The sequence below is a fragment of the Eleutherodactylus coqui genome, chromosome 3 (genome assembly GCF_035609145.1).
Source record: "Eleutherodactylus coqui strain aEleCoq1 chromosome 3, aEleCoq1.hap1, whole genome shotgun sequence".
In the NCBI taxonomy this organism is placed as follows: Eukaryota; Metazoa; Chordata; class Amphibia; order Anura; family Eleutherodactylidae; genus Eleutherodactylus; species Eleutherodactylus coqui.
In genome coordinates, this window is record NC_089839.1 from 118,350,078 (window position 1) to 118,374,293 (window position 24,216).

General features: G+C 48.5%; 1 protein-coding gene across 2 annotated transcripts in view; it reads right to left on the reverse strand.

The window, feature by feature from the left end:
* TFB2M (transcription factor B2, mitochondrial) overlaps positions 1-23,556 on the reverse strand; it is a 37,701-nt gene extending 14,145 nt beyond the window's left edge. The window contains exons 1-6 of one of the 2 annotated variants that reach the window (XM_066596000.1): positions 23,405-23,556; positions 21,435-21,850; positions 17,728-17,816; positions 15,945-16,098; positions 8,654-8,802; positions 1,839-1,928 (exon numbers count right to left, since the gene is read on the reverse strand). In XM_066596000.1, coding sequence (XP_066452097.1) covers positions 1,839-1,928; positions 8,654-8,802; positions 15,945-16,098; positions 17,728-17,816; positions 21,435-21,786 — 834 coding nt within the window. In that variant the 5' untranslated portion in view covers positions 21,787-21,850; positions 23,405-23,556. The remainder of the gene's footprint in view (positions 1-1,838; positions 1,929-8,653; positions 8,803-15,944; positions 16,099-17,727; positions 17,817-21,434; positions 21,851-23,404) is intronic. The other variant, XM_066595999.1, reaches the window with a different exon arrangement.
* Positions 23,557-24,216: the final 660 nt, after the last annotated feature.

Below are 24,216 nucleotides of genomic sequence, written 5' to 3' on the forward strand. Positions count from 1 at the left end.
TGTATTACACTTGTTTCCACCTCCAGTTCCATCAGTGGAATAATTTCTAATATTGTGAGGACCCTGGCCCATACTTCGATGCGCAGATGTTGAGCAATTTACAGTCGCCCCTATTATGTCCTATAGACATGGTTCTAATTTACAGGATAAACGGGTTCGGTCCACATATAGGATGGTAGGTACAGCGAAAAAAGTCTTTGTTTCCACTTAGAGTTGGCAATTTTCCCAGCTTTAACTGTTCATGTTGCAATAACCTCCTGAGGAGGTCATAAATGTCATCACCCATTCACAGGTAAATTGTTTAACATCAGTAGTAGGTATACTTGTACTTCTTCCTATGTAGTATACGTTATCACCTGTCCCTGCGGGCTTATATATGTGGGAGAGACAACAATGGAAGTTCCAGGATTGTTAAGCATAAGAGCGCCATACATACAGGTACTAATGACTTGCCGAGAGATTTCACTGATAGCTGATTCACCGAGTGTCCTTTAAATTTTCGTGTTATAGATCATGTGCCTTCTTCCATTAGAGGTGCTGACCGCATTAAGGCTCAAGAATAAGGAGCTGAAATCGATCTTTCTTCTTGACTGCATGTCCCCAAAGTGATTGTATCTATTCATATGTTTGAAGTAGAAGGTTCCTTGTTGCTATGTTTTGGTATATTGTTTTAATACATGATTTTAACAGTTTTTGTATTTTTTCTAGACATCATTGTGGATGTTCTGTGACACCTGTGCACCCCCCGTCTGGCTACCATCTGGATATATTAATCAGATTATTACTCCGATAATGCTAATGTATCTAGTTTTGTATTTTCTCTGATGTCTTTTGTAAAGGTATTTTTCTAAAAAAAAAAAACAAATTTCCACTTTTTTTTTCAATTTTTTACTTTTAGTGCATTCTTTAATGTATTATATAGATGCATATTTAAATAAATAAAATAAAAATCACTGTTGCAACGATGGATTAGTCCAGTAAATCCCAGCTTTGCTGGTTTGTTGTTTTGCACACAATAGGTCTTTTTGAAGAGATTTTCTGTGAATGTTTGACCGATTGTGTTAGTGGCGACACCCACCAATGATCAGGTTGGGTTATCCTGGCGGTCTGATTCGCCTCTACGTCCCTCATTCGAACATTATTGAGATTACTTGTATTTTTATGTACCGTTTTGCCATATTCTCACCAGACTTATGTTTTGCCTGCACATATGCGCCCGCGGTATCGTGAGTTTTGGCGATTACTTTGTGTGTTTGCGCACTGGAATTCAGTGGTTACTTGTTTGCAAGCTCGCAGGATTTTTGTCATTGACGCCTGCGCACTTAAAAACTAGGAACACTAGTTAAGCCTGAGTGGTGACATGATGAAGCTGCATGTTGTTACAAAGCTGCTTCTACCATGATGTGCCATGCTTTACAAAGGCTGCTTAGCTGAAACTGTGCTGTTTTGTATGGAAGAAAAAAAAGAATTTGTACTTTTTGCACCGCATATGCTGTCACACCTTCCTCTATTTTTGCTTCAAGACTCTTATAGAACATCCATCCACAGGATATGCCATAAAAATCTGATAGGTGCGGGTCCCGCCTCTGTTCTGGCCTTAACAGCCCCCAGCCAACCTGAGTGTGCTGACGGAGAAAACTAAAACAGGTGAGTGCCCAGCGTTAGACCCATAAGCCAATGGCAACTACACAAACAACTCGGGAACTATGGAAACAAAGCCCACTGCGCTATACTGTATGTGTACCTTCCATTGACTTCTATAGGAGTGCTGGAAACACCGCAGCTCAGTAGGGCTTGGCCGTGTCCCCTTTAATATATTCCAAAGAAGAGTTACTCACCTTGTGCAATAGTTCTATATCACAGGCGGACTGATAAAGTACACCCAATGCTCGATAATTTTTAAAATCTCCAGGTTTACAAATCAGTTTCTAGAAGAGAAAATTATGGAGTTGAGTAAATCATGGCTCCTACTTAAGGTATCAAATTAAGGCAAAAATTACCAACCGGGATGAGATTTTCACTTGGTGAAGAAAGTAGTTTTTACATTCCTCCAACTGCAGTAGTAAGTGATACGAATATTTTTGGTATAACTTACTGTAAAATCTCTTTCTCGTCACGTTCATTGGGGGGACACAGCCAGACCATGGGATATAGCCACTGCCACTAGGAGGCGACACTAAGCAAAAGTGTTAGCTCCTCCCACCAGGCTATATCACCCCTGCAGGCACTCAGCTAATTAGTGTGTATGCAAGCAGTAGGAACAGCCAGTGGGAGTACACAAAAAAATTATTTACACTTTAACGTAAACCAAGTAAAGAAATACCAGTCTTCTGGATATATATCTCGTCACCTGTGACCCGAGACCAAAAGGGCTCTGCCCTGCTATAAAGAAATTAATCCTTAGGAGGGTGCTGTGTCCCCCAATGAACGTGAAGAGAAAGATTTTACGGTAAGTTATACCAAAAATATTCGTTTCTCGTCCGTATCATTGGGGGACCCAGCCAGACCATGGGACGTACAAAAGCAGTCCTGGAAATAAAAGGGTGAGGATTCCCAGAAAAAAAAGGGGTCCCCAGCAGTCAGGGGACTGCCGCCTGTAGAACCTTTCTACCCAGGGCAGCGTCCGCTGATGCATATGTATGGACCCTATAGAATTTCGCAAATGTATGCAGGGACGTCCGAGTGGCTGCCTTACATACCTGTAATGCTGAGGCTCCATGCTGCACCGCCCAGGACGCCCCCACCGCCCTTGTAGAGTGGGCCGTTATCCGGAATGGTGGTGACCTCCCCTTGGCTCGATAAGCCTCTGTCACTAGCGACCGAATCCACCTCGAGATGGTCACCTTCGAGGCCGCAGAACCCTTACGCGGCCCCTCCGGGATTACGAACAGCGTCTCTGTCTTCCGGAAGTCTTTGATCCTTGCCACATAAATTTGTAGGGCCCTTACCAAATCCAACCGATGCAGCGCTCTCTCTCTCGCATGTCCCGGTACCTGGCAAAAAGATGGAAGTACAATATCTTCATTAAGATGAAATGCTGATACTACCTTTGGTAGGAAACCCGGAACTGGTCTCAGCACCACCTTGTCTTGGTGGAAAGTCATGAAGGGCGGTTCGACCGATAGTGCAGCTAAGTCGGATACCCTCCGTATTGACGTGATCGCCACCAAAAAGACCACTTTCCAGCATAGCAGTCTCAGGGGTACCTCCACGAGTGGCTCAAAAGGGTGTGATAGCAAAGCATCCAGCACCAAATTCAGATCCCATGCCGGAGTAGGTGGCCTGAACGGGGGTGACGTATGTGCGACCCCTTGAAGAAAAGTCCGCACCGCCGACCTACTAGCGATTGGAACAGCACTGAAAGGGCCGATACTTGCCCTCTTAGTGAACCTAGCTTCAGCCTGTAGAAACGCTAGAATGTTTGCTAGTGAGAAATGCATGGGATGTATATGGCGGTCTTCATACCAGCTGAAGAAGAGTCTCCATACGCGGTAATAAATTCTCGATGACGACGGCTTCCTGGCTTGGACCATAGTTCGGATAACTGCTTCCAAGAATCCCCGGGTTAATATTGCGGTCTCAACGGCCAGGCCGTCGAACGAAGCAACCTTGAATTCGGGTGGAAGATTGGTCCTTGTGATCGTAGGTCCTCCCGTTCTGGGAGTGGCCACGGAGCGTCGGCCAACATCTCGATCAGGTCTGGACACCCTACTCGTCTCGGTCAATCCGGAACCACCAGGATTGCTGGACCTCCTTACCTCTTGAGAAACAGTGACCGACCCCCTTGGATTCCCTAGGTGCCTTGGAGCGAGCTCGCCAGGCTGGCCAGGTCTTAAAGGAAGGATTCTTCCTCTGCTCTGCTGGGGTACTTTCTGGCTGCATCCACTGTCCTGTTGTGGGTCGGGATGTAACCTGCCGAAAGGAATGAAAAAAGGATTTCTTCCTAGATGGCGCCTTTCTTGATTTTCCAGCCCCCTGCAGGAGTGACGTACTCTTCCCACCCGTAGCGTCCTTAATTAAATCGTCGAGCTTTGGGCCAAACAATCTCTTGCCCTCAAATGGCAGTTCCGTCAGAACCGCTTTAGATGATGCATCCGCTGACCAGTTTTTCAGCCATAGCATCCTCCGTGTAGCCACGGACGCTGCTGATGCACGTGCAACAAATTTGGCTGTATTCAAACTCGCCACATAGACGAATCTTCCTGCCTGTATGATCTTTTCAGTGACGTCTAACAGCTCACTCGGTGGGGCCCCTGCCAAAATATCCTTGCGCAGTTGTTTTGCCCATGCCACCGACGCCTTGCTCATCCAGGTCGAAGCGAAGGTGGGTCGCAAGGCGGTGCCTGCCGCCTGAAAAGTTGTCTTCGCCAATGCATCAAGTTTTCTATCCTGCGTGTCGGTTAGAACCGCAACCTCGGCTGAAGGCAACCGCGTGCTCCTTGATAAGCGTGATACTGGCGGGTCTACCACCGGAGGCACCGACCAGTTTTTGACTAGATCCTCTGAAAAAGGATAGGCGGCGTCCCAGGATTTACCTGGCTGCCTGAAACGTTTGTCCGGACTCTCCCATTCTTTCCCCAGGACTTCTTCAAAATCCTGATGGAAAGGAAAGGTTTGGTGAATGCGTTTCTGCCGTTTAAATGATACGGTAGCTTGTGGTACCTCGACTGGAGTCTCGGCTACCTGCAGCGTGTCCTTCACTGCTAACACCAAGCTGTCCATTAAAGTGGACAGCTTGGACACCTGTTCGTCTGACAAAGATGATAGAGCGGATCCTTCCTCCTCCTTCAGATCGCTACTAACCCCCCCCCCCCCCGAAAAACCGTGCGGAGGCTGATCTTGGTCTACCGCTTGAGAGGCTGAGGAGCATGAGGCCCGTGAGAGGTCCGGATGAGACCTAACCGACCTCCCTGTATGCCGAGACAGCTTAGAATCTTCCCTGGACCTAGGATACGTCCGGGATGTTCCCCTGGAACCATGAGGAGCGTGAAAAGACTCTCTAGAGTGGCGCGACCTCGAGGATCTGGACGACCTTCTGGACCGACGAGACCTGTGGGAAACCCTTTCAGAGCTGCGGGATCTCCACCTCTTGTGTGACCTTCCCCGCGAACGCTCCGGGGAGGACATCTCCGAATCGGATCCCAAATGGCGCAATATTGCTGCCGACGAGCTGGCTAGTCCTGACACTGCTGCGGCCAGGGATCTAGCCCATTCAGGCTCGGTTACCTGCTCTACAGGGGCGGCGGGGGGCACCGGGGTCCCTGGAGCCGATCGCACTGGGATACAGGCTACACAGCGGGATTCCACCTGACCGCTGGGGAACTTAGCGCTGCACAACGTGCCCGCATAAAACTTCGCCCTCCCCATAGCCTGACTGGAACCCTCTGGTCTAGGGTCAGACATGACGGAATCCACATCTATAGATAACCGCAAGCGGTGGTGGGAATAGGGGTAGGGTGTTGCCGTGTACTGCTGAGAGCGAGTACCCGCAGGGGGGGGAAACACAGGGGAGAGCTGCCTTGGCAGGGCTTACTACGTCCTGCGGCTGTCCTGGCCCAGCTGCAGCTTCTGGGTCCCGGCGGCCTTCTCGGTGGTACAGACGCTGGAAGCTGCCGCCGCTGGAGACTGGTGATGTGGACGACAAGTGCTGCTGCAGAAAACACCGCACTGCCAGGAGGTGTTTGCGGCTTTGAAGCAATGCTGGTAGCCGCGCTGTATTAAATGCCAACTGGCAAGAAGTGGGCGACTCACTGGGGAGCAGTTCCTGCAAGAGCTGGGGAACTGCTGTCCTGTTACTGTGAGCGGCCATGTTCCCTGCTGGCCGCCTCCTTAAATGTCCCGCGCGGCCGAGATGGGCGTGGCCTGCCCCGGAAGTCCTGCCGCGTCACCGGAAGTGCCGTGTGCATCGCACAAAAGCATCCCCGGGGCGCCGCAGATCACTCTGCAGACTGTTGTGTGCAGACCAGCCACGGGAGCGTGCATGCCGCCACCGCCCGCAGCAGGACTCCAATGGCTAGCAGCAGCATCCTCCCCCTCCCAGCCTTGCCGGTAAGAACCCAGCCCCCAATCCCCTAATGTACAGAAGGTGAAGGGGGGGGGGGGGGAACAGGAGGGAGGGGGGCATATACACATGCCTGGGTGAGATAGAGGGGGAGAGAAGGAGTGAGGAGGGTGAAAGGCCAACAACACCTGAAGCATTGCAATCTGGTGGGGGTCCTCTGAAGGGGGTCCTGGCAGCCAACAGCAGACTTGGAGGGGGTTTGAGGTGCCGCTCTGTTCCACCGGGGTACGCTCCTTCTCCCCTTTCTGCGCTCCAGCAGTGTTCCCCCCCTGCGCTTGCCGTCTGAGAGGGGCGCTGCTCCAGAGGGGAACCCTATTGCTGGCGGGCGACGCCGCCAATGCACACAGGCAGAGTCGTGCCACCTTTTCTTCGCTGGGTAGGGCGCCGCAGTGTGGCGGAGACACCACCTGCCTGCGCCCTCCCCGAGAGGACAGGAAAGCCAGGGAAAAGCCCCGACTCCCCGTATTCCCACCATAACGTCCTCCTGGACCTGACATGTCTGCCTCCTTGCAGACACTAAGCTAAAAACTAATTAGCTGAGTGCCTGCAGGGGTGATATAGCCTGGTAGGAGGAGCTAACATTTTTGCTTAGTGTCGCCTCCTAGTGGCAGTGGCTATATCCCATGGTCTGGCTGGGTCCCCCAATGATATGGACGAGAAAATAGAATTTCTATCTGACACACACTATCTAGAACGTTCTTTTGAGCGGCTACTTGGCTCGATGTACAATCATACAAGCCAGTCTTCTAGAAAAAGCACCAGTAAAAGCTCTTCATCTTAAAGCTGGTCACAAGGAAGAAATGCATTTATACTGAATTTACATCGAATAATCATTCTAGCAAAACTGAACTATAACCGTTCAATTCAAACACGAGCCAAGGGCTGAATGAGAATCAGGCGGTTCTTGTTCGTCGTTTAATTTCAGCCGGCTTGTGTAGTTCTGGTGCAGTTTAAACACTGATCATAGGAATGTGAACGCTGAACAAGAACCGCATGATTCTCAACGATAATCATGCATTCTAAAGTGACTGCATGAGCTGGTGAGGACGTCACCAACCAGTTCGCTCAGGCAAAATGAGAATCGTGAGGTTCTTACTGTGTCTAAAAGAGCCTTTAGTTAGTGGCACCTGCTGTATATAACAAACTGAAAACCCTGCAACTGCTGGCAAGGGACATCACATATTGGGTTCATGTTTGCAAGATGGCTTTCGACTGAAGGCTAACCCTATAACCATGTATATTTGGATTGGGAAAACATGCATGTTTTCTCCACACAGTTGTGCTCCACATTGACCCCCTAGCAACTCCTTTATTTATCCATTGACGTAACTGTATGAGGCTTGTTTTTTTGCGGGACGAGTTGTTTTTTTCAATGGTACTATTTAATGTACCACATAATGTACTGAAAAACTATGGGTCAGTACGGTTACTATGATACCAAACTTTTTTTTTTTGCTGTACTGCCTGTCTTTTCTAAGATATAAATTTTTTTTTAATTATTTTTTGCCATCTTCTGCGCGCAATAGTTTTTTGTTTTTTTTTTTATTTCCGTTGACATAGTTGTTCGAGGGTTCACTTTTGGTGGGATGTCCTGTAGTTAGTGTTGGTACCATTTTAGAATACCTACGACTTTTTCACTTTTTTGCATTTTTGCTTGGATACACGGTGACCAAAAAAAACGCCTTTCTGGAGTTTTTAATTTCTTTTTCTGACGTTCATTGTACGGGGTAAATAATGCGTTACTTTGATATATCGGACATTTACGGACGCAGCGATAATAAAACAAAAATACATGCTTGGTATTTAGATTCTTTATAAATATTGCAAAAGGGTTTTTTTAAGCTTTTACTTTTTTTTTTTTTTTAATTAAAAAAAAACAAAACCTTTATTGATTTTTTTTTTTTTTTTAGTCCCCAGAGGAAACAACTTGCGTTGCTTTGATCGCTCCTGCAGTAAGATATAATGCCATAGCAGGAGGATTTCAAGAATCGTTCTGAAGAACAGGCAGTGCAGTCAAGCAAACCAAAGCTAAATACAATGCTAATGCCGCAACTAACCTGTCCGAATGCCTAACTCATCCTTCCTTACCACAGATGGGTTATGACAGGCAGCCAGTTCAAGTACCATTGATGTCTGAAGAAACAGAAAGGCGAGACTCCAGCGGGCAAGAGAGAAAAAAAAAAACAATCACTGAGCAACAGAAAGATATTGCTTGGTCAGATGAATCCAGATTTCTGTTGCACTGTGTTGATAGGTCAGAATTTGGTGCAAGCAGCATGAATTAATGACCGCTTCCTGTTAGCTGAGAACGCTTGACAGGTGGGGATGGAGTAATGTTTTCTTGGCACACTCTGGGTTTTCGGATACCCATGGATGGACACCATGAGGAAGTTATGTGGTTCTGAAGGCTAAAGGAGGTCCAGCAGATGACTAGATGAGTGACTAAGTAGCCATTCAGTGTATTTCGCAGTAAACGTTTATGGTCCGAGTAGCCTAGTTATATCCCCTCTACATATCCTCGCCCCTCTAAATTCTCCAGGATGTTTCACATTAGGATATAGCAAGTATTCTATTAAATAATTAAAGACATACCTGGTATTGATTTTCCGTCATGAATACATTTAATTCTACTCTCCCAAATTTGTAAACTGAAAGTCGCTCATAGAGAGAATAAATGTGTCGCCAAAGTAAAATTCGTTCTTTTTTAGGTCCAAGCATCAAAAAAACTTTTAGAGGAACATCTGAAGTAAATAAAAAATAAAATAAGGTAAATCTGGAATCTCACAGCAGCACATTAGATCTACAGCAAGGTGCTCTACAGATTGTGAAATTCAAATTGCAATACATTTGAAATAAACATGCACAATGCTTTTTTTTTGTCCCTCGATGATGCGGCCGGCCCTTTTTTTCACTCCCATTTTTGATTTTCCTCCCTTTCACCTTCTAAAGATCATAACTCTTATTTTTACTGTCTGGGGACTTTTTGCGGGATGAGGTGTATTTTTCAATGTTTTTATGTAATATACTAAAAAAACTTTGTAAAAATGTGTAAATAGAACAGAAGGGGGGGGGGGGGGGGGAACAAAAATACAATTCTGTCAAGTGTTCACTGAGCGGGATAAATACTTAGTATTTATCCATCTACACATACCATCTATTGTTGTACCCGTAAAAGTCTAAATAGGTTTTGTGTTTGTTTTTTTAAATTATAAATATGGGAGGGGGGGGTGAAACTAATAGCTTTCATGTTTTCTAATAACCAATAAGCCTTATTTAACAAATCCTTTGAAATTTTTTGCCCCCACAGGGTACTTTAACTTCACAGAGTTCTCCTATTGCATTCAATGGGGCTAGCGCTGCTGCCGCCAGCCCCTTTGCAAACTCTGGGAGATCTCACCTCTATAAAACATGCTGTAATGTTTCCCGCATCGCAGTGCAATGCGGAAAATCATCACAAAATGTGAATGAACCAATTCAAAAGAATGGGGTTCATATTTGTGCATCTCGCAACACACAAATCTTGCGAGATTTACACGCCAGTGTGAATGCAGCTGTCAGAACCGGCAACTCTCGGGGCCGCCGTGCCCGCACCACCGGTCCGGCCACCCGGGGTACAGGAGCGCGGCGCAGAGGTACCCCGGTTCTTGTGATCTCCCCGGGCCGCTGTAAGACTGGTCGCCGCCGGGTTGCTAGGGAGGCAGCTGGTGCTTCTAGTGTCCTGACTACCAGGCTGGCTTCCCTAGTAACTGTCTGTGCAGCTAGACTGGGGGCGTGTCCCCAGCACCGCCCTGATTAGCCCTGCTGCTGTCAGGCTCCCCGCCCCAATCAGCTTCTGGGGCGGGAGCGCTGACAGCATTTAAATAGGTGTGTTTTCCTCTCAGGCCTCGCCAGTGTTAGTTTGGTTCTCCAGCTGCACCCGCGTTTATCCTGACTGCTCTTGTGACCTCGGCTTTTCTGACACCTGCTTTTGGACTTGACTACGTTTTTGCCTGACCCCTCCGTACTGCGTACCCTCTTGTTGCCTACCCGGATTGTCTGACCATTCTACCGTTGCTTGTCTCAGTGTCTGTTTGTCTCCCGTGTCCTGCTTCCCTAGTGAGGGTAGGGACCGTCGCCCAGTTGTCGCCCTGGGGGTTAGCCCAGGGGGGCAAGTAGGCAGGGACAGGGGTTGCGGGATATCTCAGGGAACCCCATATCCCGGACACTGTCCTGACAGTAACACTGGCCGCACTAAGGTCAGACCCTTGCATCCGCCCGGCAACTTTGAGCCCCTCGATGGAGGCCGTGGCGGCTGTAGCGAACCAGGTCCAGGTCCTTACGACCCTTGCCCAGGACCTAACAGCCCGCTTGCAGCCACGGGAACAAGTGGCAGCTGCAGGTCCCATGCAGCCCTCGTCCGCTCCAGGAACGATGTCAGAACCTCGAGCCACGCTTCCGGATTGCTTCTCCGGAGAGAGAGATCAGTTTTTTGCATTTAGAGAGAGCTGCAAGCTCTACTTTGATCTCCGCCCCCACTCCTCTGGTACTGAATACCAGAAAGTGGGAATCGTAATTACCCGCCTGAGGGGAGAGCCCCAGAATTGGGCTTTCTCGCTACCAGCTGGCTCTCCAGCCCGACTATCCCTTGACGCCTTTTTTTTCGCCCTGGGTCAAATTTATGACGAACCCGACCGGGCGGGCTACGCAGTCTCCAAACTTCTGGCCCTGCGCCAGGGTTGTAAGATGGCGGAGGACTACTGTTCCCAATTCCGTCAACATTGTACGGAATCCCGGTGGAACGATGCCGCCCTAAAAGACTTATTTTTGACCGGCCTGTCTGAGGGTCTCAAGGACCTACTTGTGGCCCACCCAGAGCCTAAAACCCTGGAGCAAGCCATGTCGCTGGCTATTCGAGCCGACCAACGTTTGAGGGCCAGACACGCCGCTCGGACCACCCCACTCCCCACGTCTACTTCTTCGACTGACCCGACCTTTTACCCTCCCACCACCGAGGCCATGGAGCTGGGAGCCGTGAACCCCGAGCAACGACGGGAACACCGCCTGAAGAAGAACCTCTGCTTCTACTGTGGGGAGCCGGGTCACCGCATTGCTACCTGCGCTAAGAAGCCACGGCAGGAAGAACTCCCGCTCCTAGGCAGTTATCCGGGGGACTGTCTAGGAGCCAAGGTACTCCCTGTGTTGTCCAAAATGTTAGTGCCTTGCACCCTAGAATTTCATGCTTTCCACCGTACTGGGCAAGCCTTTGTTGATTCGGGGGCTGCGGCTAATTTCGTTAACTTTAATTTCGTTGCTCAACTGTCCGGGGTTTTGTTACGTTTAGAAACTCCGATTCTGGTTTCAGGAGTGGACTCCACTCCTTTGCAAGCAGGGGTGGTTAATCTGGTGACCCCGGAAGTAAGGTTTACCATAGGAGCCTTACACGTGGAAACCTGCACCTTTCTAGTGATGAGAGATTTGTCTGTGGACGTCGTCCTAGGCCTCCCCTGGCTCCGGGAGCACAACCCGGTAGTAAATTGGGACACGTTGGAACTGGTAAAGTGGGGTCCCCGCTGTGCCAACCACCTTTGTGCGGTGAAGGTGGGAATCTCCACCTGCGAGGGGAGCCCCCTACCAGAATACCTCTCCGAGTTTTCTGACGTGTTCTCCAAACAATTATCTGAAGCTCTGCCCCCTCATAGGGAATGGGACTGTAAAATAGACTTGATTCCTGGGGCCAAACTTCCTAAGGGCCGCATTTATAACGTTACGGTTCCAGAGAGAGAATCCATGAGGGACTACATCCAGGACAGCCTGGCCAAGGGGCACATCCGGCCCTCAGAATCCCCGGTGGGTGCCGGGTTTTTCTTCGTTGAGAAGAAGGATGGGGGTCTCCGGCCCTGTATTGACTATAGAGAGCTAAATAAAATCACAGTCCGAAACCAGTATGCTCTTCCACTCATTCCTGACCTCCTCAACCAGGTCGCTGGTGCCCGATGGTTTTCTAAACTTGATCTCAGGGGAGCATACAACCTCATCCGCATTCGGGAGGGGGATGAGTGGAAAACCGCCTTCAATACGCCCCTCGGGCATTTTGAATACCTTGTTATGCCTTTTGGATTGTGTAACGCCCCCGCCATTTTTCAGGGGTACATGAACTCAGTGTTTCAGGATATCATGGGGGTGTTCGTGGTTATATATCTAGACGACATTTTGATTTTTTCCTCCGACTTGCCGAGTCACCATACTCACGTTCAGACTGTGCTAGCTCGACTCAGACATAACAAGCTGTTTGCTAAACTCGAGAAATGTGTTTTCGGGGTACAAAAGATATCATTTTTGGGGTATATCATCACGCCATGCGACTTCCAGATGGATCCTGAAAAGGTGAAGGCCATCACGGAGTGGGCTCAGCCAGGGTCGTTGAAAGCCCTTCAACGCTTCCTCGGCTTCGCCAACTACTATCGCAAATTCATTAAAGACTTCTCCGTGGTGGCTAAACCTCTAACGGACCTCACCAGAAAGGGGGCAGATGTGAGGACCTGGTCTTCTGAGGCTCTGAGGGCCTTCAATACCCTAAAGGCGGCGTTCTCGTCTGCACCTGTCCTAGTACAACCGGATCTGTCCAGTCCTTTTGTGGTGGAGGTAGATGCCTCCGAGTTTGGTGTGGGAGCGGTACTGTCCCAAGGTCCCTCCACTCTCACCAACCTTAGACCGTGTGCCTATTTTTCTAGGAAGTTTTCGTCCACCGAACGGAACTATGATATAGGCAACCGGGAATTGCTGGCGATTAAGTGGGCTTTCGAAGAGTGGAGGCATTTTTTGGAAGGAGCCCATCACCAGATTACGGTACTCACTGACCATAAAAACCTCACTTATCTAGATTCCGCTAAGAGGTTAAATGCTCGGCAAGCCCGCTGGGCCTTGTTTTTCTCTCGGTTCAATTTTGTTGTTACCTATAGACCCGGTTCTAAGAATGTCAAGGCTGATGCCCTGTCTAGGAGTTTTGGTTCTCCGGAACCTTCCGAGCCGGAGCCTGAGAGCATTCTCTCCCCTGGGGTGGTCCTCGCTGCTGTCTCCTCCGACCTTTCACCTCTCATTCACGCCGCTCAACAATCTGCTCCTGAAGCCCTTCCGGAAGGCAAATTATTTGTCCCGTTGTCACTGAGATTGAAAGTGTTAGAGGAGACACATGCTTCAGTCCTAGCTGGACACCCCGGTATCAGGGGTACTCTGGAGTTAGCGGCCAGACTCTATTGGTGGCCGCACATGGCCAAGGATGTACGGGTATTTGTGTCCGCGTGCCCGGTTTGCGCAAGGGGGAAGAACCTCAGGAGACGTCCTGAGGGGCCTCTTCTGCCCTTGCCCATTCCGTCCAGGCCATGGTCCCATTTGTCCATGGATTTTATTACTGATCTGCCATCCTCGCTGGGGAATACGGTCATTTGGGTAATAGTTGACCGTTTCTCCAAAATGTCTCATTTTGTTCCACTTGGCAAGTTGCCTAACGCCAAACTTTTGTCTGAGATGTTCATCAAGGAGATTGTTCGGTTACATGGGATCCCCGAGGATATTGTGTCTGATAGAGGGGTTCAGTTCGTCGCTCGCTTCTGGCGAGCCTTCTGTAAAAATCTAAACGTTAATTTGTCCTTTTCCTCCGCTTTCCATCCCGAGAGTAACGGACAAACGGAACGGATGAACCAAGAACTTATCCAGTATCTGCGACTGTTTGTCTCTGATAACCAGCATCAGTGGGCCAACTACTTACCTCTCGCCGAATTTGCTATTAACAACCATGGTAACTCGTCGACCCAACTGTCACCTTTTTTTTGTAACTATGGGTTCCATCCCCGGTTCTCGCTTTCTACTCCTTTGGTCTCGAACAATCCGGCCGCCGACATATCCGCCGAAGAACTGTGCACAGTTTGGGCCCAGGTTCGTAAGAACCTTCAGGGTTCCCAAGAGAAACTGCGTAAATACGCAAATAAAAGACGTACTATCTCTGCACCTTTTGTGGTCGGGGAGCAGGTTTTATTATCATCTAAGAATCTGAGACTTAAGGTTCCCTCCCTGAAACTTGCTCCTCGGTTCATTGGCCCATTTACGGTTTCTCAGGTTATCAACCCGGTGTCATATAAGTTGGCACTTCCTGACCCCTGGAAGGTCCACAAGGTTTTTCACAAGAACTTGCTTAAGAAGTATGTGACTCCAGTTCTCCCCACCCAGAACCCGCCTCCTCCCTCTCTGGTACAGGGGGAACTGGAGTATGAGGTAGAAAGGCTTGTGGATGCCCGACGGGTTAGAGGTGGGCTGCAGTACCTGGTCCACTGGAGAGGATTTGGCCCTGAGGATAGGACGTGGGTCCCTGCCAGGGACGTTCATGCGCCACGCCTAGTCCAGGCATTCCACAGGGCTTTCCCGCTTAAGCCCGCACCTGGCCATGGGGGTCCGGTGTACCCCCGTAGAAGGGGGGGTACTGTCAGAACCGGCAACTCTCGGGGCCGCCGTGCCCGCACCACCGGTCCGGCCACCCGGGGTACAGGAGCGCGGCGCAGAGGTACCCCGGTTCTTGTGATCTCCCCGGGCCGCTGTAAGACTGGTCGCCGCCGGGTTGCTAGGGAGGCAGCTGGTGCTTCTAGTGTCCTGACTACCAGGCTGGCTTCCCTAGTAACTGTCTGTGCAGCTAGACTGGGGGCGTGTCCCCAGCACCGCCCTGATTAGCCCTGCTGCTGTCAGGCTCCCCGCCCCAATCAGCTTCTGGGGCGGGAGCGCTGACAGCATTTAAATAGGTGTGTTTTCCTCTCAGGCCTCGCCAGTGTTAGTTTGGTTCTCCAGCTGCACCCGCGTTTATCCTGACTGCTCTTGTGACCTCGGCTTTTCTGACACCTGCTTTTGGACTTGACTACGTTTTTGCCTGACCCCTCCGTACTGCGTACCCTCTTGTTGCCTACCCGGATTGTCTGACCATTCTACCGTTGCTTGTCTCAGTGTCTGTTTGTCTCCCGTGTCCTGCTTCCCTAGTGAGGGTAGGGACCGTCGCCCAGTTGTCGCCCTGGGGGTTAGCCCAGGGGGGCAAGTAGGCAGGGACAGGGGTTGCGGGATATCTCAGGGAACCCCATATCCCGGACACTGTCCTGACAGCAGCCTTAGTGTATAATGCAATACCATAGTATTGCATTATACTGCGCTCCATTAGGCAGTCTATCAAGCCACGCCACAGGCAATCAGCCCTAGGGGCCTTCAGAAGGCCCCAGGCTGCCATGACTATCGAACGACAACTCATGATCTCATCACAGGGGGAGCCATTTAGGGCCTCAGAATACCAATCATGGCTGTTAACCTTTAAAGTGCCGCTGTCAATCCTGTCAGTGGCATTTAAAGGGTAACAGCCACAATTTGCCTTCATCCGATCATGGCTATTGCAGGCAGGTGTTAGCTGTCAGACAGCTATTACCTGCATTTTGCTTAAAAAAAAACAAAAAACCTCCATGACATAACTATATATCTGGGGGAGTTAAGAAGTTAAAGGCTCCACAACAGATTTTCTTCCCCTCCTTTTCCTATTATATTCGTCAATTATTTAGGGACAAGTTATAAAAACATTTAGGGTGGAGATTTTTTTCATGAGAAAAAACAAAAAAAAACTGTTATGTACCTGTGCATTTCATGTTAGGATCATATCCCCTCTGGAAGTACTGCTTTTAAGACTAAATCACCATTTTTTACATTTATTAAAACCACAGAAAAACATTACATTTTTCTAATCGGTTTCAATTTTCTAAGAGTAGAATTTTTTATTCTGTTCACTATACATGACTATGAAGACAGCCATCTTGTCTATACATGACTATGAATACTGGGATGCCAAAAACTGGTTAGTTCAGCAAGAAGTGAAATAGAATAGCACCTGAAGTCCACGAAACCTCTCTGATGTCCAAGTTTTTCATAAGAGTACTGGAATACATTGAAGGAGGCTGCACAAGTCCTTCAGACCAGGGATCAATCCTGAAGAAGTCACAGTGAATCACTTTCAGTTGGCCATTTGCAGCTCTTTGTAATTTCTAAATATTTACGGAAAAAAAATTTGATCACAAAAAAAAAACAAAACGTGAAATAGAATAGAAGTCATTTATATAGTGAACATTCAGCACTTATATGACCAACAATTCTCTATGAACTGTACTTTATTTCTGCAGCATTTGTTTTTTAATCCAACCCAGCTTAGGCTGGCTGCACATGAACGGATTTGCATTGCGGAATCCGCGGTCAGCGTCCGCGCCCTGGACCCGCACCAAATACCGTTTGTAATATGCTATGTAAAAGTGCTTCTTCCCGCACAATCGTAAAAACCAATTGCGATTTTCATGAGCGGAGGAAAAAAAGGAAATAAAAATCCAGCATATTGTATTTTAGTGCAGATTACGCACGGACAGCTTCCATGTGAAGTGACAGGTGCGCACGGATCCCGGCTGCGGTCAGGGCAGAATTCCACTGCGGGCTCCCTACATGTCATAGTAACACGTCAGAAGTGTTGCGCAGAATCTTATTTTCTATGAATCCATACACAGTTAGCCTTGCCTATTTGATCAGCCAAGCAGAGCTGAAGACTAAGTTATTCTATGCTTTCCCCTCAGCGACTGGAGGCGGTCTCCGCACCGAATTTTCACAAGACTTCTGCAGTGTCGCTTTCCCCTCAGCGACTGGAGGCGGTCTCCGCACCGAATTTTCACAAGACTTCTGCAGTGTCACTATGACATGTCAAATGTTTTTGGAAGTAGCAGCATGTACAGAGTGCTGTGGAACACCTCAAGAACAGTGGCAGTCCCCACGATTGGGAATTAAAACTCTAGCACAGATACATTACAAAACTGTCAGGATTTCTGAGCCTAAAAGATGTTTTCCAGGCAGCGACTACTGTCAATGCCGGGATACGCCAGGGTCGGAGCAGGGGCTGCTGCTTCTGCTCCAACCCCTGTTTAGGGGCCAGTGCTTCTAACTGCAAGCTGGGGTTTCAATGAAATCAATGGGAGCTGCACCTGCAATTACAAACATTAGCCACTATACAGGGGTCGGAGTAGCGGCTTCCACTCCAACCCCAGCGTGTCCCGACAGCATCGAAAACCCCTTTAGACAGGTACCTCAACTCTATGGAACATTTGCCTAACAGATAGTCCTTCCGACCCCCTAAATACACTAAAGCTTAGCTCAGCTAATCATGCATGTATCTTCACAGGGGAGAGGGGAATAAGTCCCTGCCTGACACTTCTGGCAGTGACTTATAAGCACAGGAACAAAAGATTGGTATGCTGAAATATAACATGTCTTATCCTTATTTCCACCCACAACTATCAGAATAACCCCATAAATATTAGATCCAGATTAGGATGACTCATCTACTGGGTATGGACACCATTAAGGGGATATTCCCATCTCAGAAACCCCATTCCATTGTGCCGCAAATGGCAAACTAAAGCCCTCGCCAATTACATGTCTTTCAAAAATGCACAGGTCTCCTGAAAAGCTTTTCAAAAGAACAGAAACATTTTTTGAAGTGGACAGAAAATTGGCGAGTTTCACATTTGCAGCACATTGCAATGGAATTCCCAAGATGGGACTATCCCTTTAAGGTATAGAAACCGCAGAACAAATTTAAACAGACAACTGAAGATACAAGATTTAATTTTTAGTACCTCCAAGGATGGTAGAAAACTTGTGTCACTTTCCAAGGCAAACACTTTATGGCCAGCATCTAGCAATGCCCGAGTCAGGATTCCAGGACCTTAAAAAAATTAAAAATGATATATAAACTATACAGTGAGTTATTTGTCTACACAATTATTGCGCAATATTTATGGGGACTCCACAAAGCTATTGACTTTGAGACGAAGTGCAAATGCTCTCATTTTCCTGCTTAAACACATTAAATATGATAAATACGAACACTACCACACCACCCTCAGGCGTGCCCTGGATGAAGTTGTACCCCTATTGACCCGAGCCATCCACTGCAGACCACAGGCTCATGTCCCAGACGCACTTTATCCGGCAGCCCGCAGACTTCCTCCATTTCAAATTCATGTTTAAAACTTATAACCTCACCCTACACCATGCTAAAAAAGTTTATTTAATCTCCCTCGTCTCCTCCCTATCCCACAACCCCAAACAACTCTTCGACACCTTCCACTCCCTCCTCAGCCACAAAGAACAGGGCCCCGTGATGGATCTCAGTGCTGGAGGACTAGCCCCCTATTTCAAAGGGGAAAAAAAAATAAATAAAACAAAAACTACAACATCCGAAAAGAAATCTCCAAAAACTGCTGGTCTCTACAGCACTGCATTCATCACCCACTCACTTTCTACATTAGAACCAATGACAGAAAAAGAAACCTCCGGACTGCTTTCCGCTGCTCGCCCCACCACCTGCACCTCCTCAAACACTCCATCATATCTCTTCTGCTAAAGAAACCGACCTTTTACCCAACAGCTGCTGCCAACTACCGACCCATCTCAAACCTCCCCTTCTCCAGATTATTAGAATGCCTGGTCTACTCCTGCCTCACACGCTTTCTCTGACAACTCTCTCCTTAACCCCCTTCAGTCCAGTATCCACCCTATACACGCGACCAAAACTGCCCTCACAAAAGTATCAAATGACTAGATGACGGCAAAGTCAAGGGGCGACTACTCCCTACTAATCCTCCTTGACACCTCTGCTGCATTTGACTCAGTCGATTATGACCGCCTTCTCACTATGCTTCGCTCTATCAGCCTAAAGAACACTTCTCTCCCCTGGTTGTCGTCCTACCTCTCTGACCGCTCTTTTAGCGTCTCCTTCGCTGGTTCTATCACTTTTCCACTTCCTCTTGTTCTCAGGGTCCCCCAGGGCTTGGCCCTTGGTCCCCTTCTTTTCTCTATCTACACATCCCCAAATTGGACAAACCGACTGCAAATTTGGCCTCCAATACCATCTCTACGCTGACGACACCCAGTTATACACCTCCTCCCGTGACACCTCAGCACCATTCCTCCAAAATCTTACCGACTGTGTCTCTAACACCATGTCCTCCCTCTTTCTCAAATTTAACCTCTCAAAAGCTGACCTCATCTTTTCGCCCTCAACCAGCCGACCTTCCCCCAACATCTCCATATCAGTATTTGGCACCACCATAACCCCTAGACAGCACACCCGTTGTGGGGAGGGTGTCACACTGGACTCTGACCTCTCACTTACCCCCCACATCCAACCTCTGGCCCGAACATGCCACCTGCACCTCAGGAATATTGCTAAAAATCCAGCTGTTCCTCACCACAGACATGCTAAAGCCACTCTTTGTCACCTTAAGGGTGCCTGTCCACGAGCGAATCACGCCGGCCGACGCTTTCCATAGCATTGCTATGGAAAGCGCCACCACCTGTCCACGAGCAGAGAATCATTGTGATTCTCCGCTCGCGGCGGGCAATTTGCAGCATGCTGCGAATCGCCCCGAATCTCCGCGGCCAGCCTATCAGATAGGGCCGACCGGTGGAGAATCTGCCGCAGGAGTTCGCATCGCTTGTGGACAGGGGGCTTAATACACTCCTGACTCGACTATTGCAACTCGCTGTTCATTGGCCTTCCCCGCACCAGACTCTCCTCTCTCCAATCCATACTAAACGCGGCAGCTAGGCTCATTTTTCTATTCAGAAGTTTCTAAGATGCCTCTGCGCTATGCTAGTTACTGCATCGGCTGCCCATCCACTGCAGAACGAAATTTAAACTCCTCACAACGCCATCATACATCACTTCCCTCCTGTCCGTACACCACCCAGCCCACACACTTTTATCTGCTAATACACTCAGACTAAACACACCTCTAATACGCACTTCCCATGCTCGCCTCCACGACTTCACCATAGCAGCACTGATCCTCTGGAATGCTCTACCCCAAGGCATCTGGACAATCCCTGATGCACGAAATTTCACACCTCTTCAGGGAGGCATACCAAATCTCCTGACCTTGTCCCCCTACCCCTCCCCATACCTTCCACCCTGCCTATCACATATGAGCTCTACCCCTGTACCTCCTTATCACCCCCACCCTGTTTGCTTCCTAATAACAGATTTCCACATGTAATTCCAGTACTGCCTGTGTTCCCCCATGCCTCATCTCCCTCCTCCCCCGTGCCTCTTGTATCACCCCCACCCCTTTATTTCAAACAGATTGTATACCACATGTAATTTGTTGTATGGTCTGTGTTCTCCCATGCTTGAAAGTGCTGCAGAATATGTTGGCGCTATACAAAGATTATTATTAACTTTAGAAAAGCTTTTTACATAACAAAGAGTAGAAAAGTTTCGCCAAAACAAACGTTCAAACGTTTCGAAAAGTGACTGCAAAAGTCCAAACTTCACCCGCCAGCAGCAGAAGCCAAAACACAGAGAGCTTCCAGTAAGTTGATAAAAGCTGCAAAACTGTACCATTTTGGTAAATCCCTCCACATTTTACAACAATTACGAAAATCACAGCAAAACAAAAAACTATGTAAAAAGCTGTAAACAGTAACTTACATTAATAAACCCTTAGGCCAGGCTCACACAAACTGATTTTAATTGCGGATTCCGCAATCAGCAGCAAAAACGTGGGCACTGAAAAACATGCATCTTCAAATTTTCATTCACACTTGCGGGTACAAATTGTGTATTCCGTAAGCGGAAGGGGGGAAATCGCAGTATGCTCTATTTTATTGCAAAATTCATGTTGACGACCTCTGTTGAGGTCAATGGAGGCATGCATCCCGCATCCCGTCCGCAATTAAGATTGCACATGGGCTGTGGGTACCCACGTCATAGTAAGCGAGAGCACGGGAAATACAGACAAACAAAACAAAGAACCTGTACTGCGCATGACTGCCTGCGAGGCTCCGTAATACGGTTAAGGGACGTACGTGGAGTCACCAGCCGGGCTCACAGACGGAATCCGCTGTGGGCCTCTCGCATGCAGAATGCAACCCCATCATAGCCAGTTACCATCCTGCAGGACCGCGCACCTCTTACTGCGGTTTTGAGACGTTCTTGGCAATACAGTTTTTACTGGAAACCCAACCCTCATCATGTCAACTACATAGTGAGGCTAGTGTTCCACAATGTGGTAAATCGCGTGTGGCTGAAACCCTACCCACCTGACGGCCAACGACAAGAAGATTTTGACGGTAAAAGGGCCGTGTTATGAGCAGAATCTCCCAGCCACTGGCCGTCCCAGGTGAACACTGTTTTAGTTTAGGGTCTGACCATCAGTACTTAAAAGAATTTCTAGTTGATCTGTGACAGACTCACCATAAACCACTGATGGAACAAGGACAGGCTACTGAGTGACATTCAGCAAATGCATGAACGGCTATATGAGTAAAGGACACGTACCTGGATTACACTCCATAATGACTGGTCGTGTTCTACTACATCCCCAGGGTGCAAGGCATTTCTGAACAGAGTTTATAAGACCTGGATCTGTTATGAACCTTCTGGAGCGCTTGAACGATTCCACCATCTTCAGTTCTGCGCTGCTCTCCGTCACGCTCTCCGACCATTGAGGCTTTTGTCTATGTGGTGTTGCAGCCGCCATCCTGGAGGACGGATCCCGCTGTAGGGTGCCATGATGAGTTGGTACGGAACAATTATGCGTCTGCCTTGACAAAGAACACACCGGTGTCCCAGCTTGGGGTCCACAGCGGATGATGTATAACCCTGTCCGAGCTGCCCAGATGGAAGTCATGGTGTCAACTTGTATGCGGTCTCACAAGCAAAAGGATGCTCACTGCCTATAAAAGAGGAAAACACTTCTCCTTGTTTCCATTAAATGAAACTATAACAAGTGTAAAAATACAAAAATCTATAAATTGTAAAACTGGAAAATGTAAAAATATCACAAATTATAAAATATGTAAGCTATCCTATAGGTGCAGCTTCTGCAAGTCGCACTGGAGTTGTGATGTCAATATTTAGTGATATTTTACTGGTCTATTAATTTATTGTCTAGTGCTGTGTATAATATATATATATTTATTAAACACGATTCCCAGCCACGGACACCCCCACTGCTAGAGAGCGGAACGTAAGGCTGCATTCACAAGTCGCTGGTTTGCTGCAGATCTGTAGCAATTAATGTCAATTGAATTAAAATTGAAGGAGTGAAATCTGCGTCAAACCAGTGATGTGTGAACGCACCCTAGAGGAGATTTTACACCTCATACATTACATACTGATGCTACCTTCACACGGGCGAGCACGAGATTGGGCTGAGAAACTCAGCCCAATATTGCGCTTGCCAACATGCGCTTGTCATGTTGAAGCGAGGCTTTTTTAAAAATTCAAAACGCATCACATCACTTCTGTGGAATTGAGATCCTCGGGCACGTTTCACCCGCATCAACGGAGCGCAAGTGATTGATTTCAAAAGGAAACATCACATTGCACGGCACATGATAGCTTTTAAGGTCCCATTGAAAACAAGGGGCGAGGCGTTCCGAGGAAAAGTCAAAAGATAGAACATGGTGTGGTGTGAGGAAATTAAGAAAAAAAATAATAGGTCACTCATGCAACATACATACATTTGTATAATAAAAAAGTAAACAAAGTATTGTATAGTGAGGCCGCTCACACACCTGCGTTAGGGTCAGTTCGGGTGAGGCCGCTCACACACCTGCGTTAGGGTCAGTTCGGGTGAGGCCGCTCACACACCTGCGTTAGGGTCAGTTCGGGTGAGGCCGCTCACACACCTGCGTTAGGGTCAGTTCGGGTGAGGCCGCTCACACACCTGCGTTAGGGTCAGTTCGGGTGAGGCCGCTCACACACCTGCGTTAGGGTCAGTTCGGGTGAGGCCGCTCACACACCTGCGTTAGGGTCAGTTCGGGTGAGGCCGCTCACACACCTGCGTTAGGGTCAGTTCGGGTGAGGCCGCTCACACCTCCGTTAGGTCAAAACACAACGCTTGACACCCACATATTTCACCCACCATATTTACATGCATAAAAAATAAATTAATTAATTTTATCTGTAAATATGCAGCAAACCTGCAGGTTTCCTATTTATGCAAGCACATAGATTACAACGGGCTGTTATGATGCGTAATACACAAGTTGGGACATACTATGCTTTATGTTTATTGCGACCAAAAGTTGCATGAGAAATCCGTAGCTGTGCACAAACACACTGCCGTCAACGGGCTCTATCCACTGAGTAACGCGCAGGATGTTTACACTTGTGTGCATGAACCCTTAGTACACAATGTCAGCCTCAGCTCTGCTACATCTGATAGGACATACTAGCCAGGCCTGAGCTCAGCCTCTTGGGGCTGTTGTCTTAAGTGGGACACACGGTGCAGCCCCGCTTACCTGCCGTCCATGGGAGCACTGAATAGCAGGGGGCCGCACGTGGGTGACCTTGCCAAAGCAGCAGCGGACAGCAGCATGGCAGACGGGAGGAGGCAGGAGCAGACCCGGGGCTTCCTCATCCGGGGGCGGGTACAGAGCGTGGGTAAAAGGAGGTATGACGTCACAAGGACAGGTGACTAGCAGAGACACGCTCTGAAGGCATATTAGGTATTTCAGCCGCACTTAAGCAGCGCTGCTGATTAGAGCCACCTAATTGGCTCTTCGGCACCACGTGACTACACTGAGTGGATTGCCTTAAGCAGCCGTGCACTACACACTACACTTAAGCAACTGTGCACAGACCCCCCTTTGCAGATGTGCACGAGTGCTACTTCACGAGACCCGGGGGGGGGGGGGTAGGGTTTAAGGTTAGGGTTAGGGTTAGCACGGCTGATCGTGCACGGCTGCTTAAGTGTAGTGTGTAGTGCACAGCTGCTTAAGTGTAGTGTGTAATGCACGGCTGCTTAAGGCAATCCGCGTGCACGCAGTGTAGTCACGTGGTGCCGAAGAGCCAATCAGGTGGCTCTAATCAGCAGCGCCGCTTAAGTGCGGCTGAAATACCAAATATGTGACTGGGGGAACGGCACAGACTGTACACAGTAGTCAGATGGGGTGTTTTCTGTCTTATCTCTTGTTTTCATGAGTATTTAAAAAAACACAAGCTGGAGCCGTTGCCATTAGCAACCAGAGTCCATCCTTTGTTTTTCATCAGCTTGTTAGTTATAAGACGAGAGGTTAAATATGAAATCAGTTCGTTTACTATTCCATCAGTA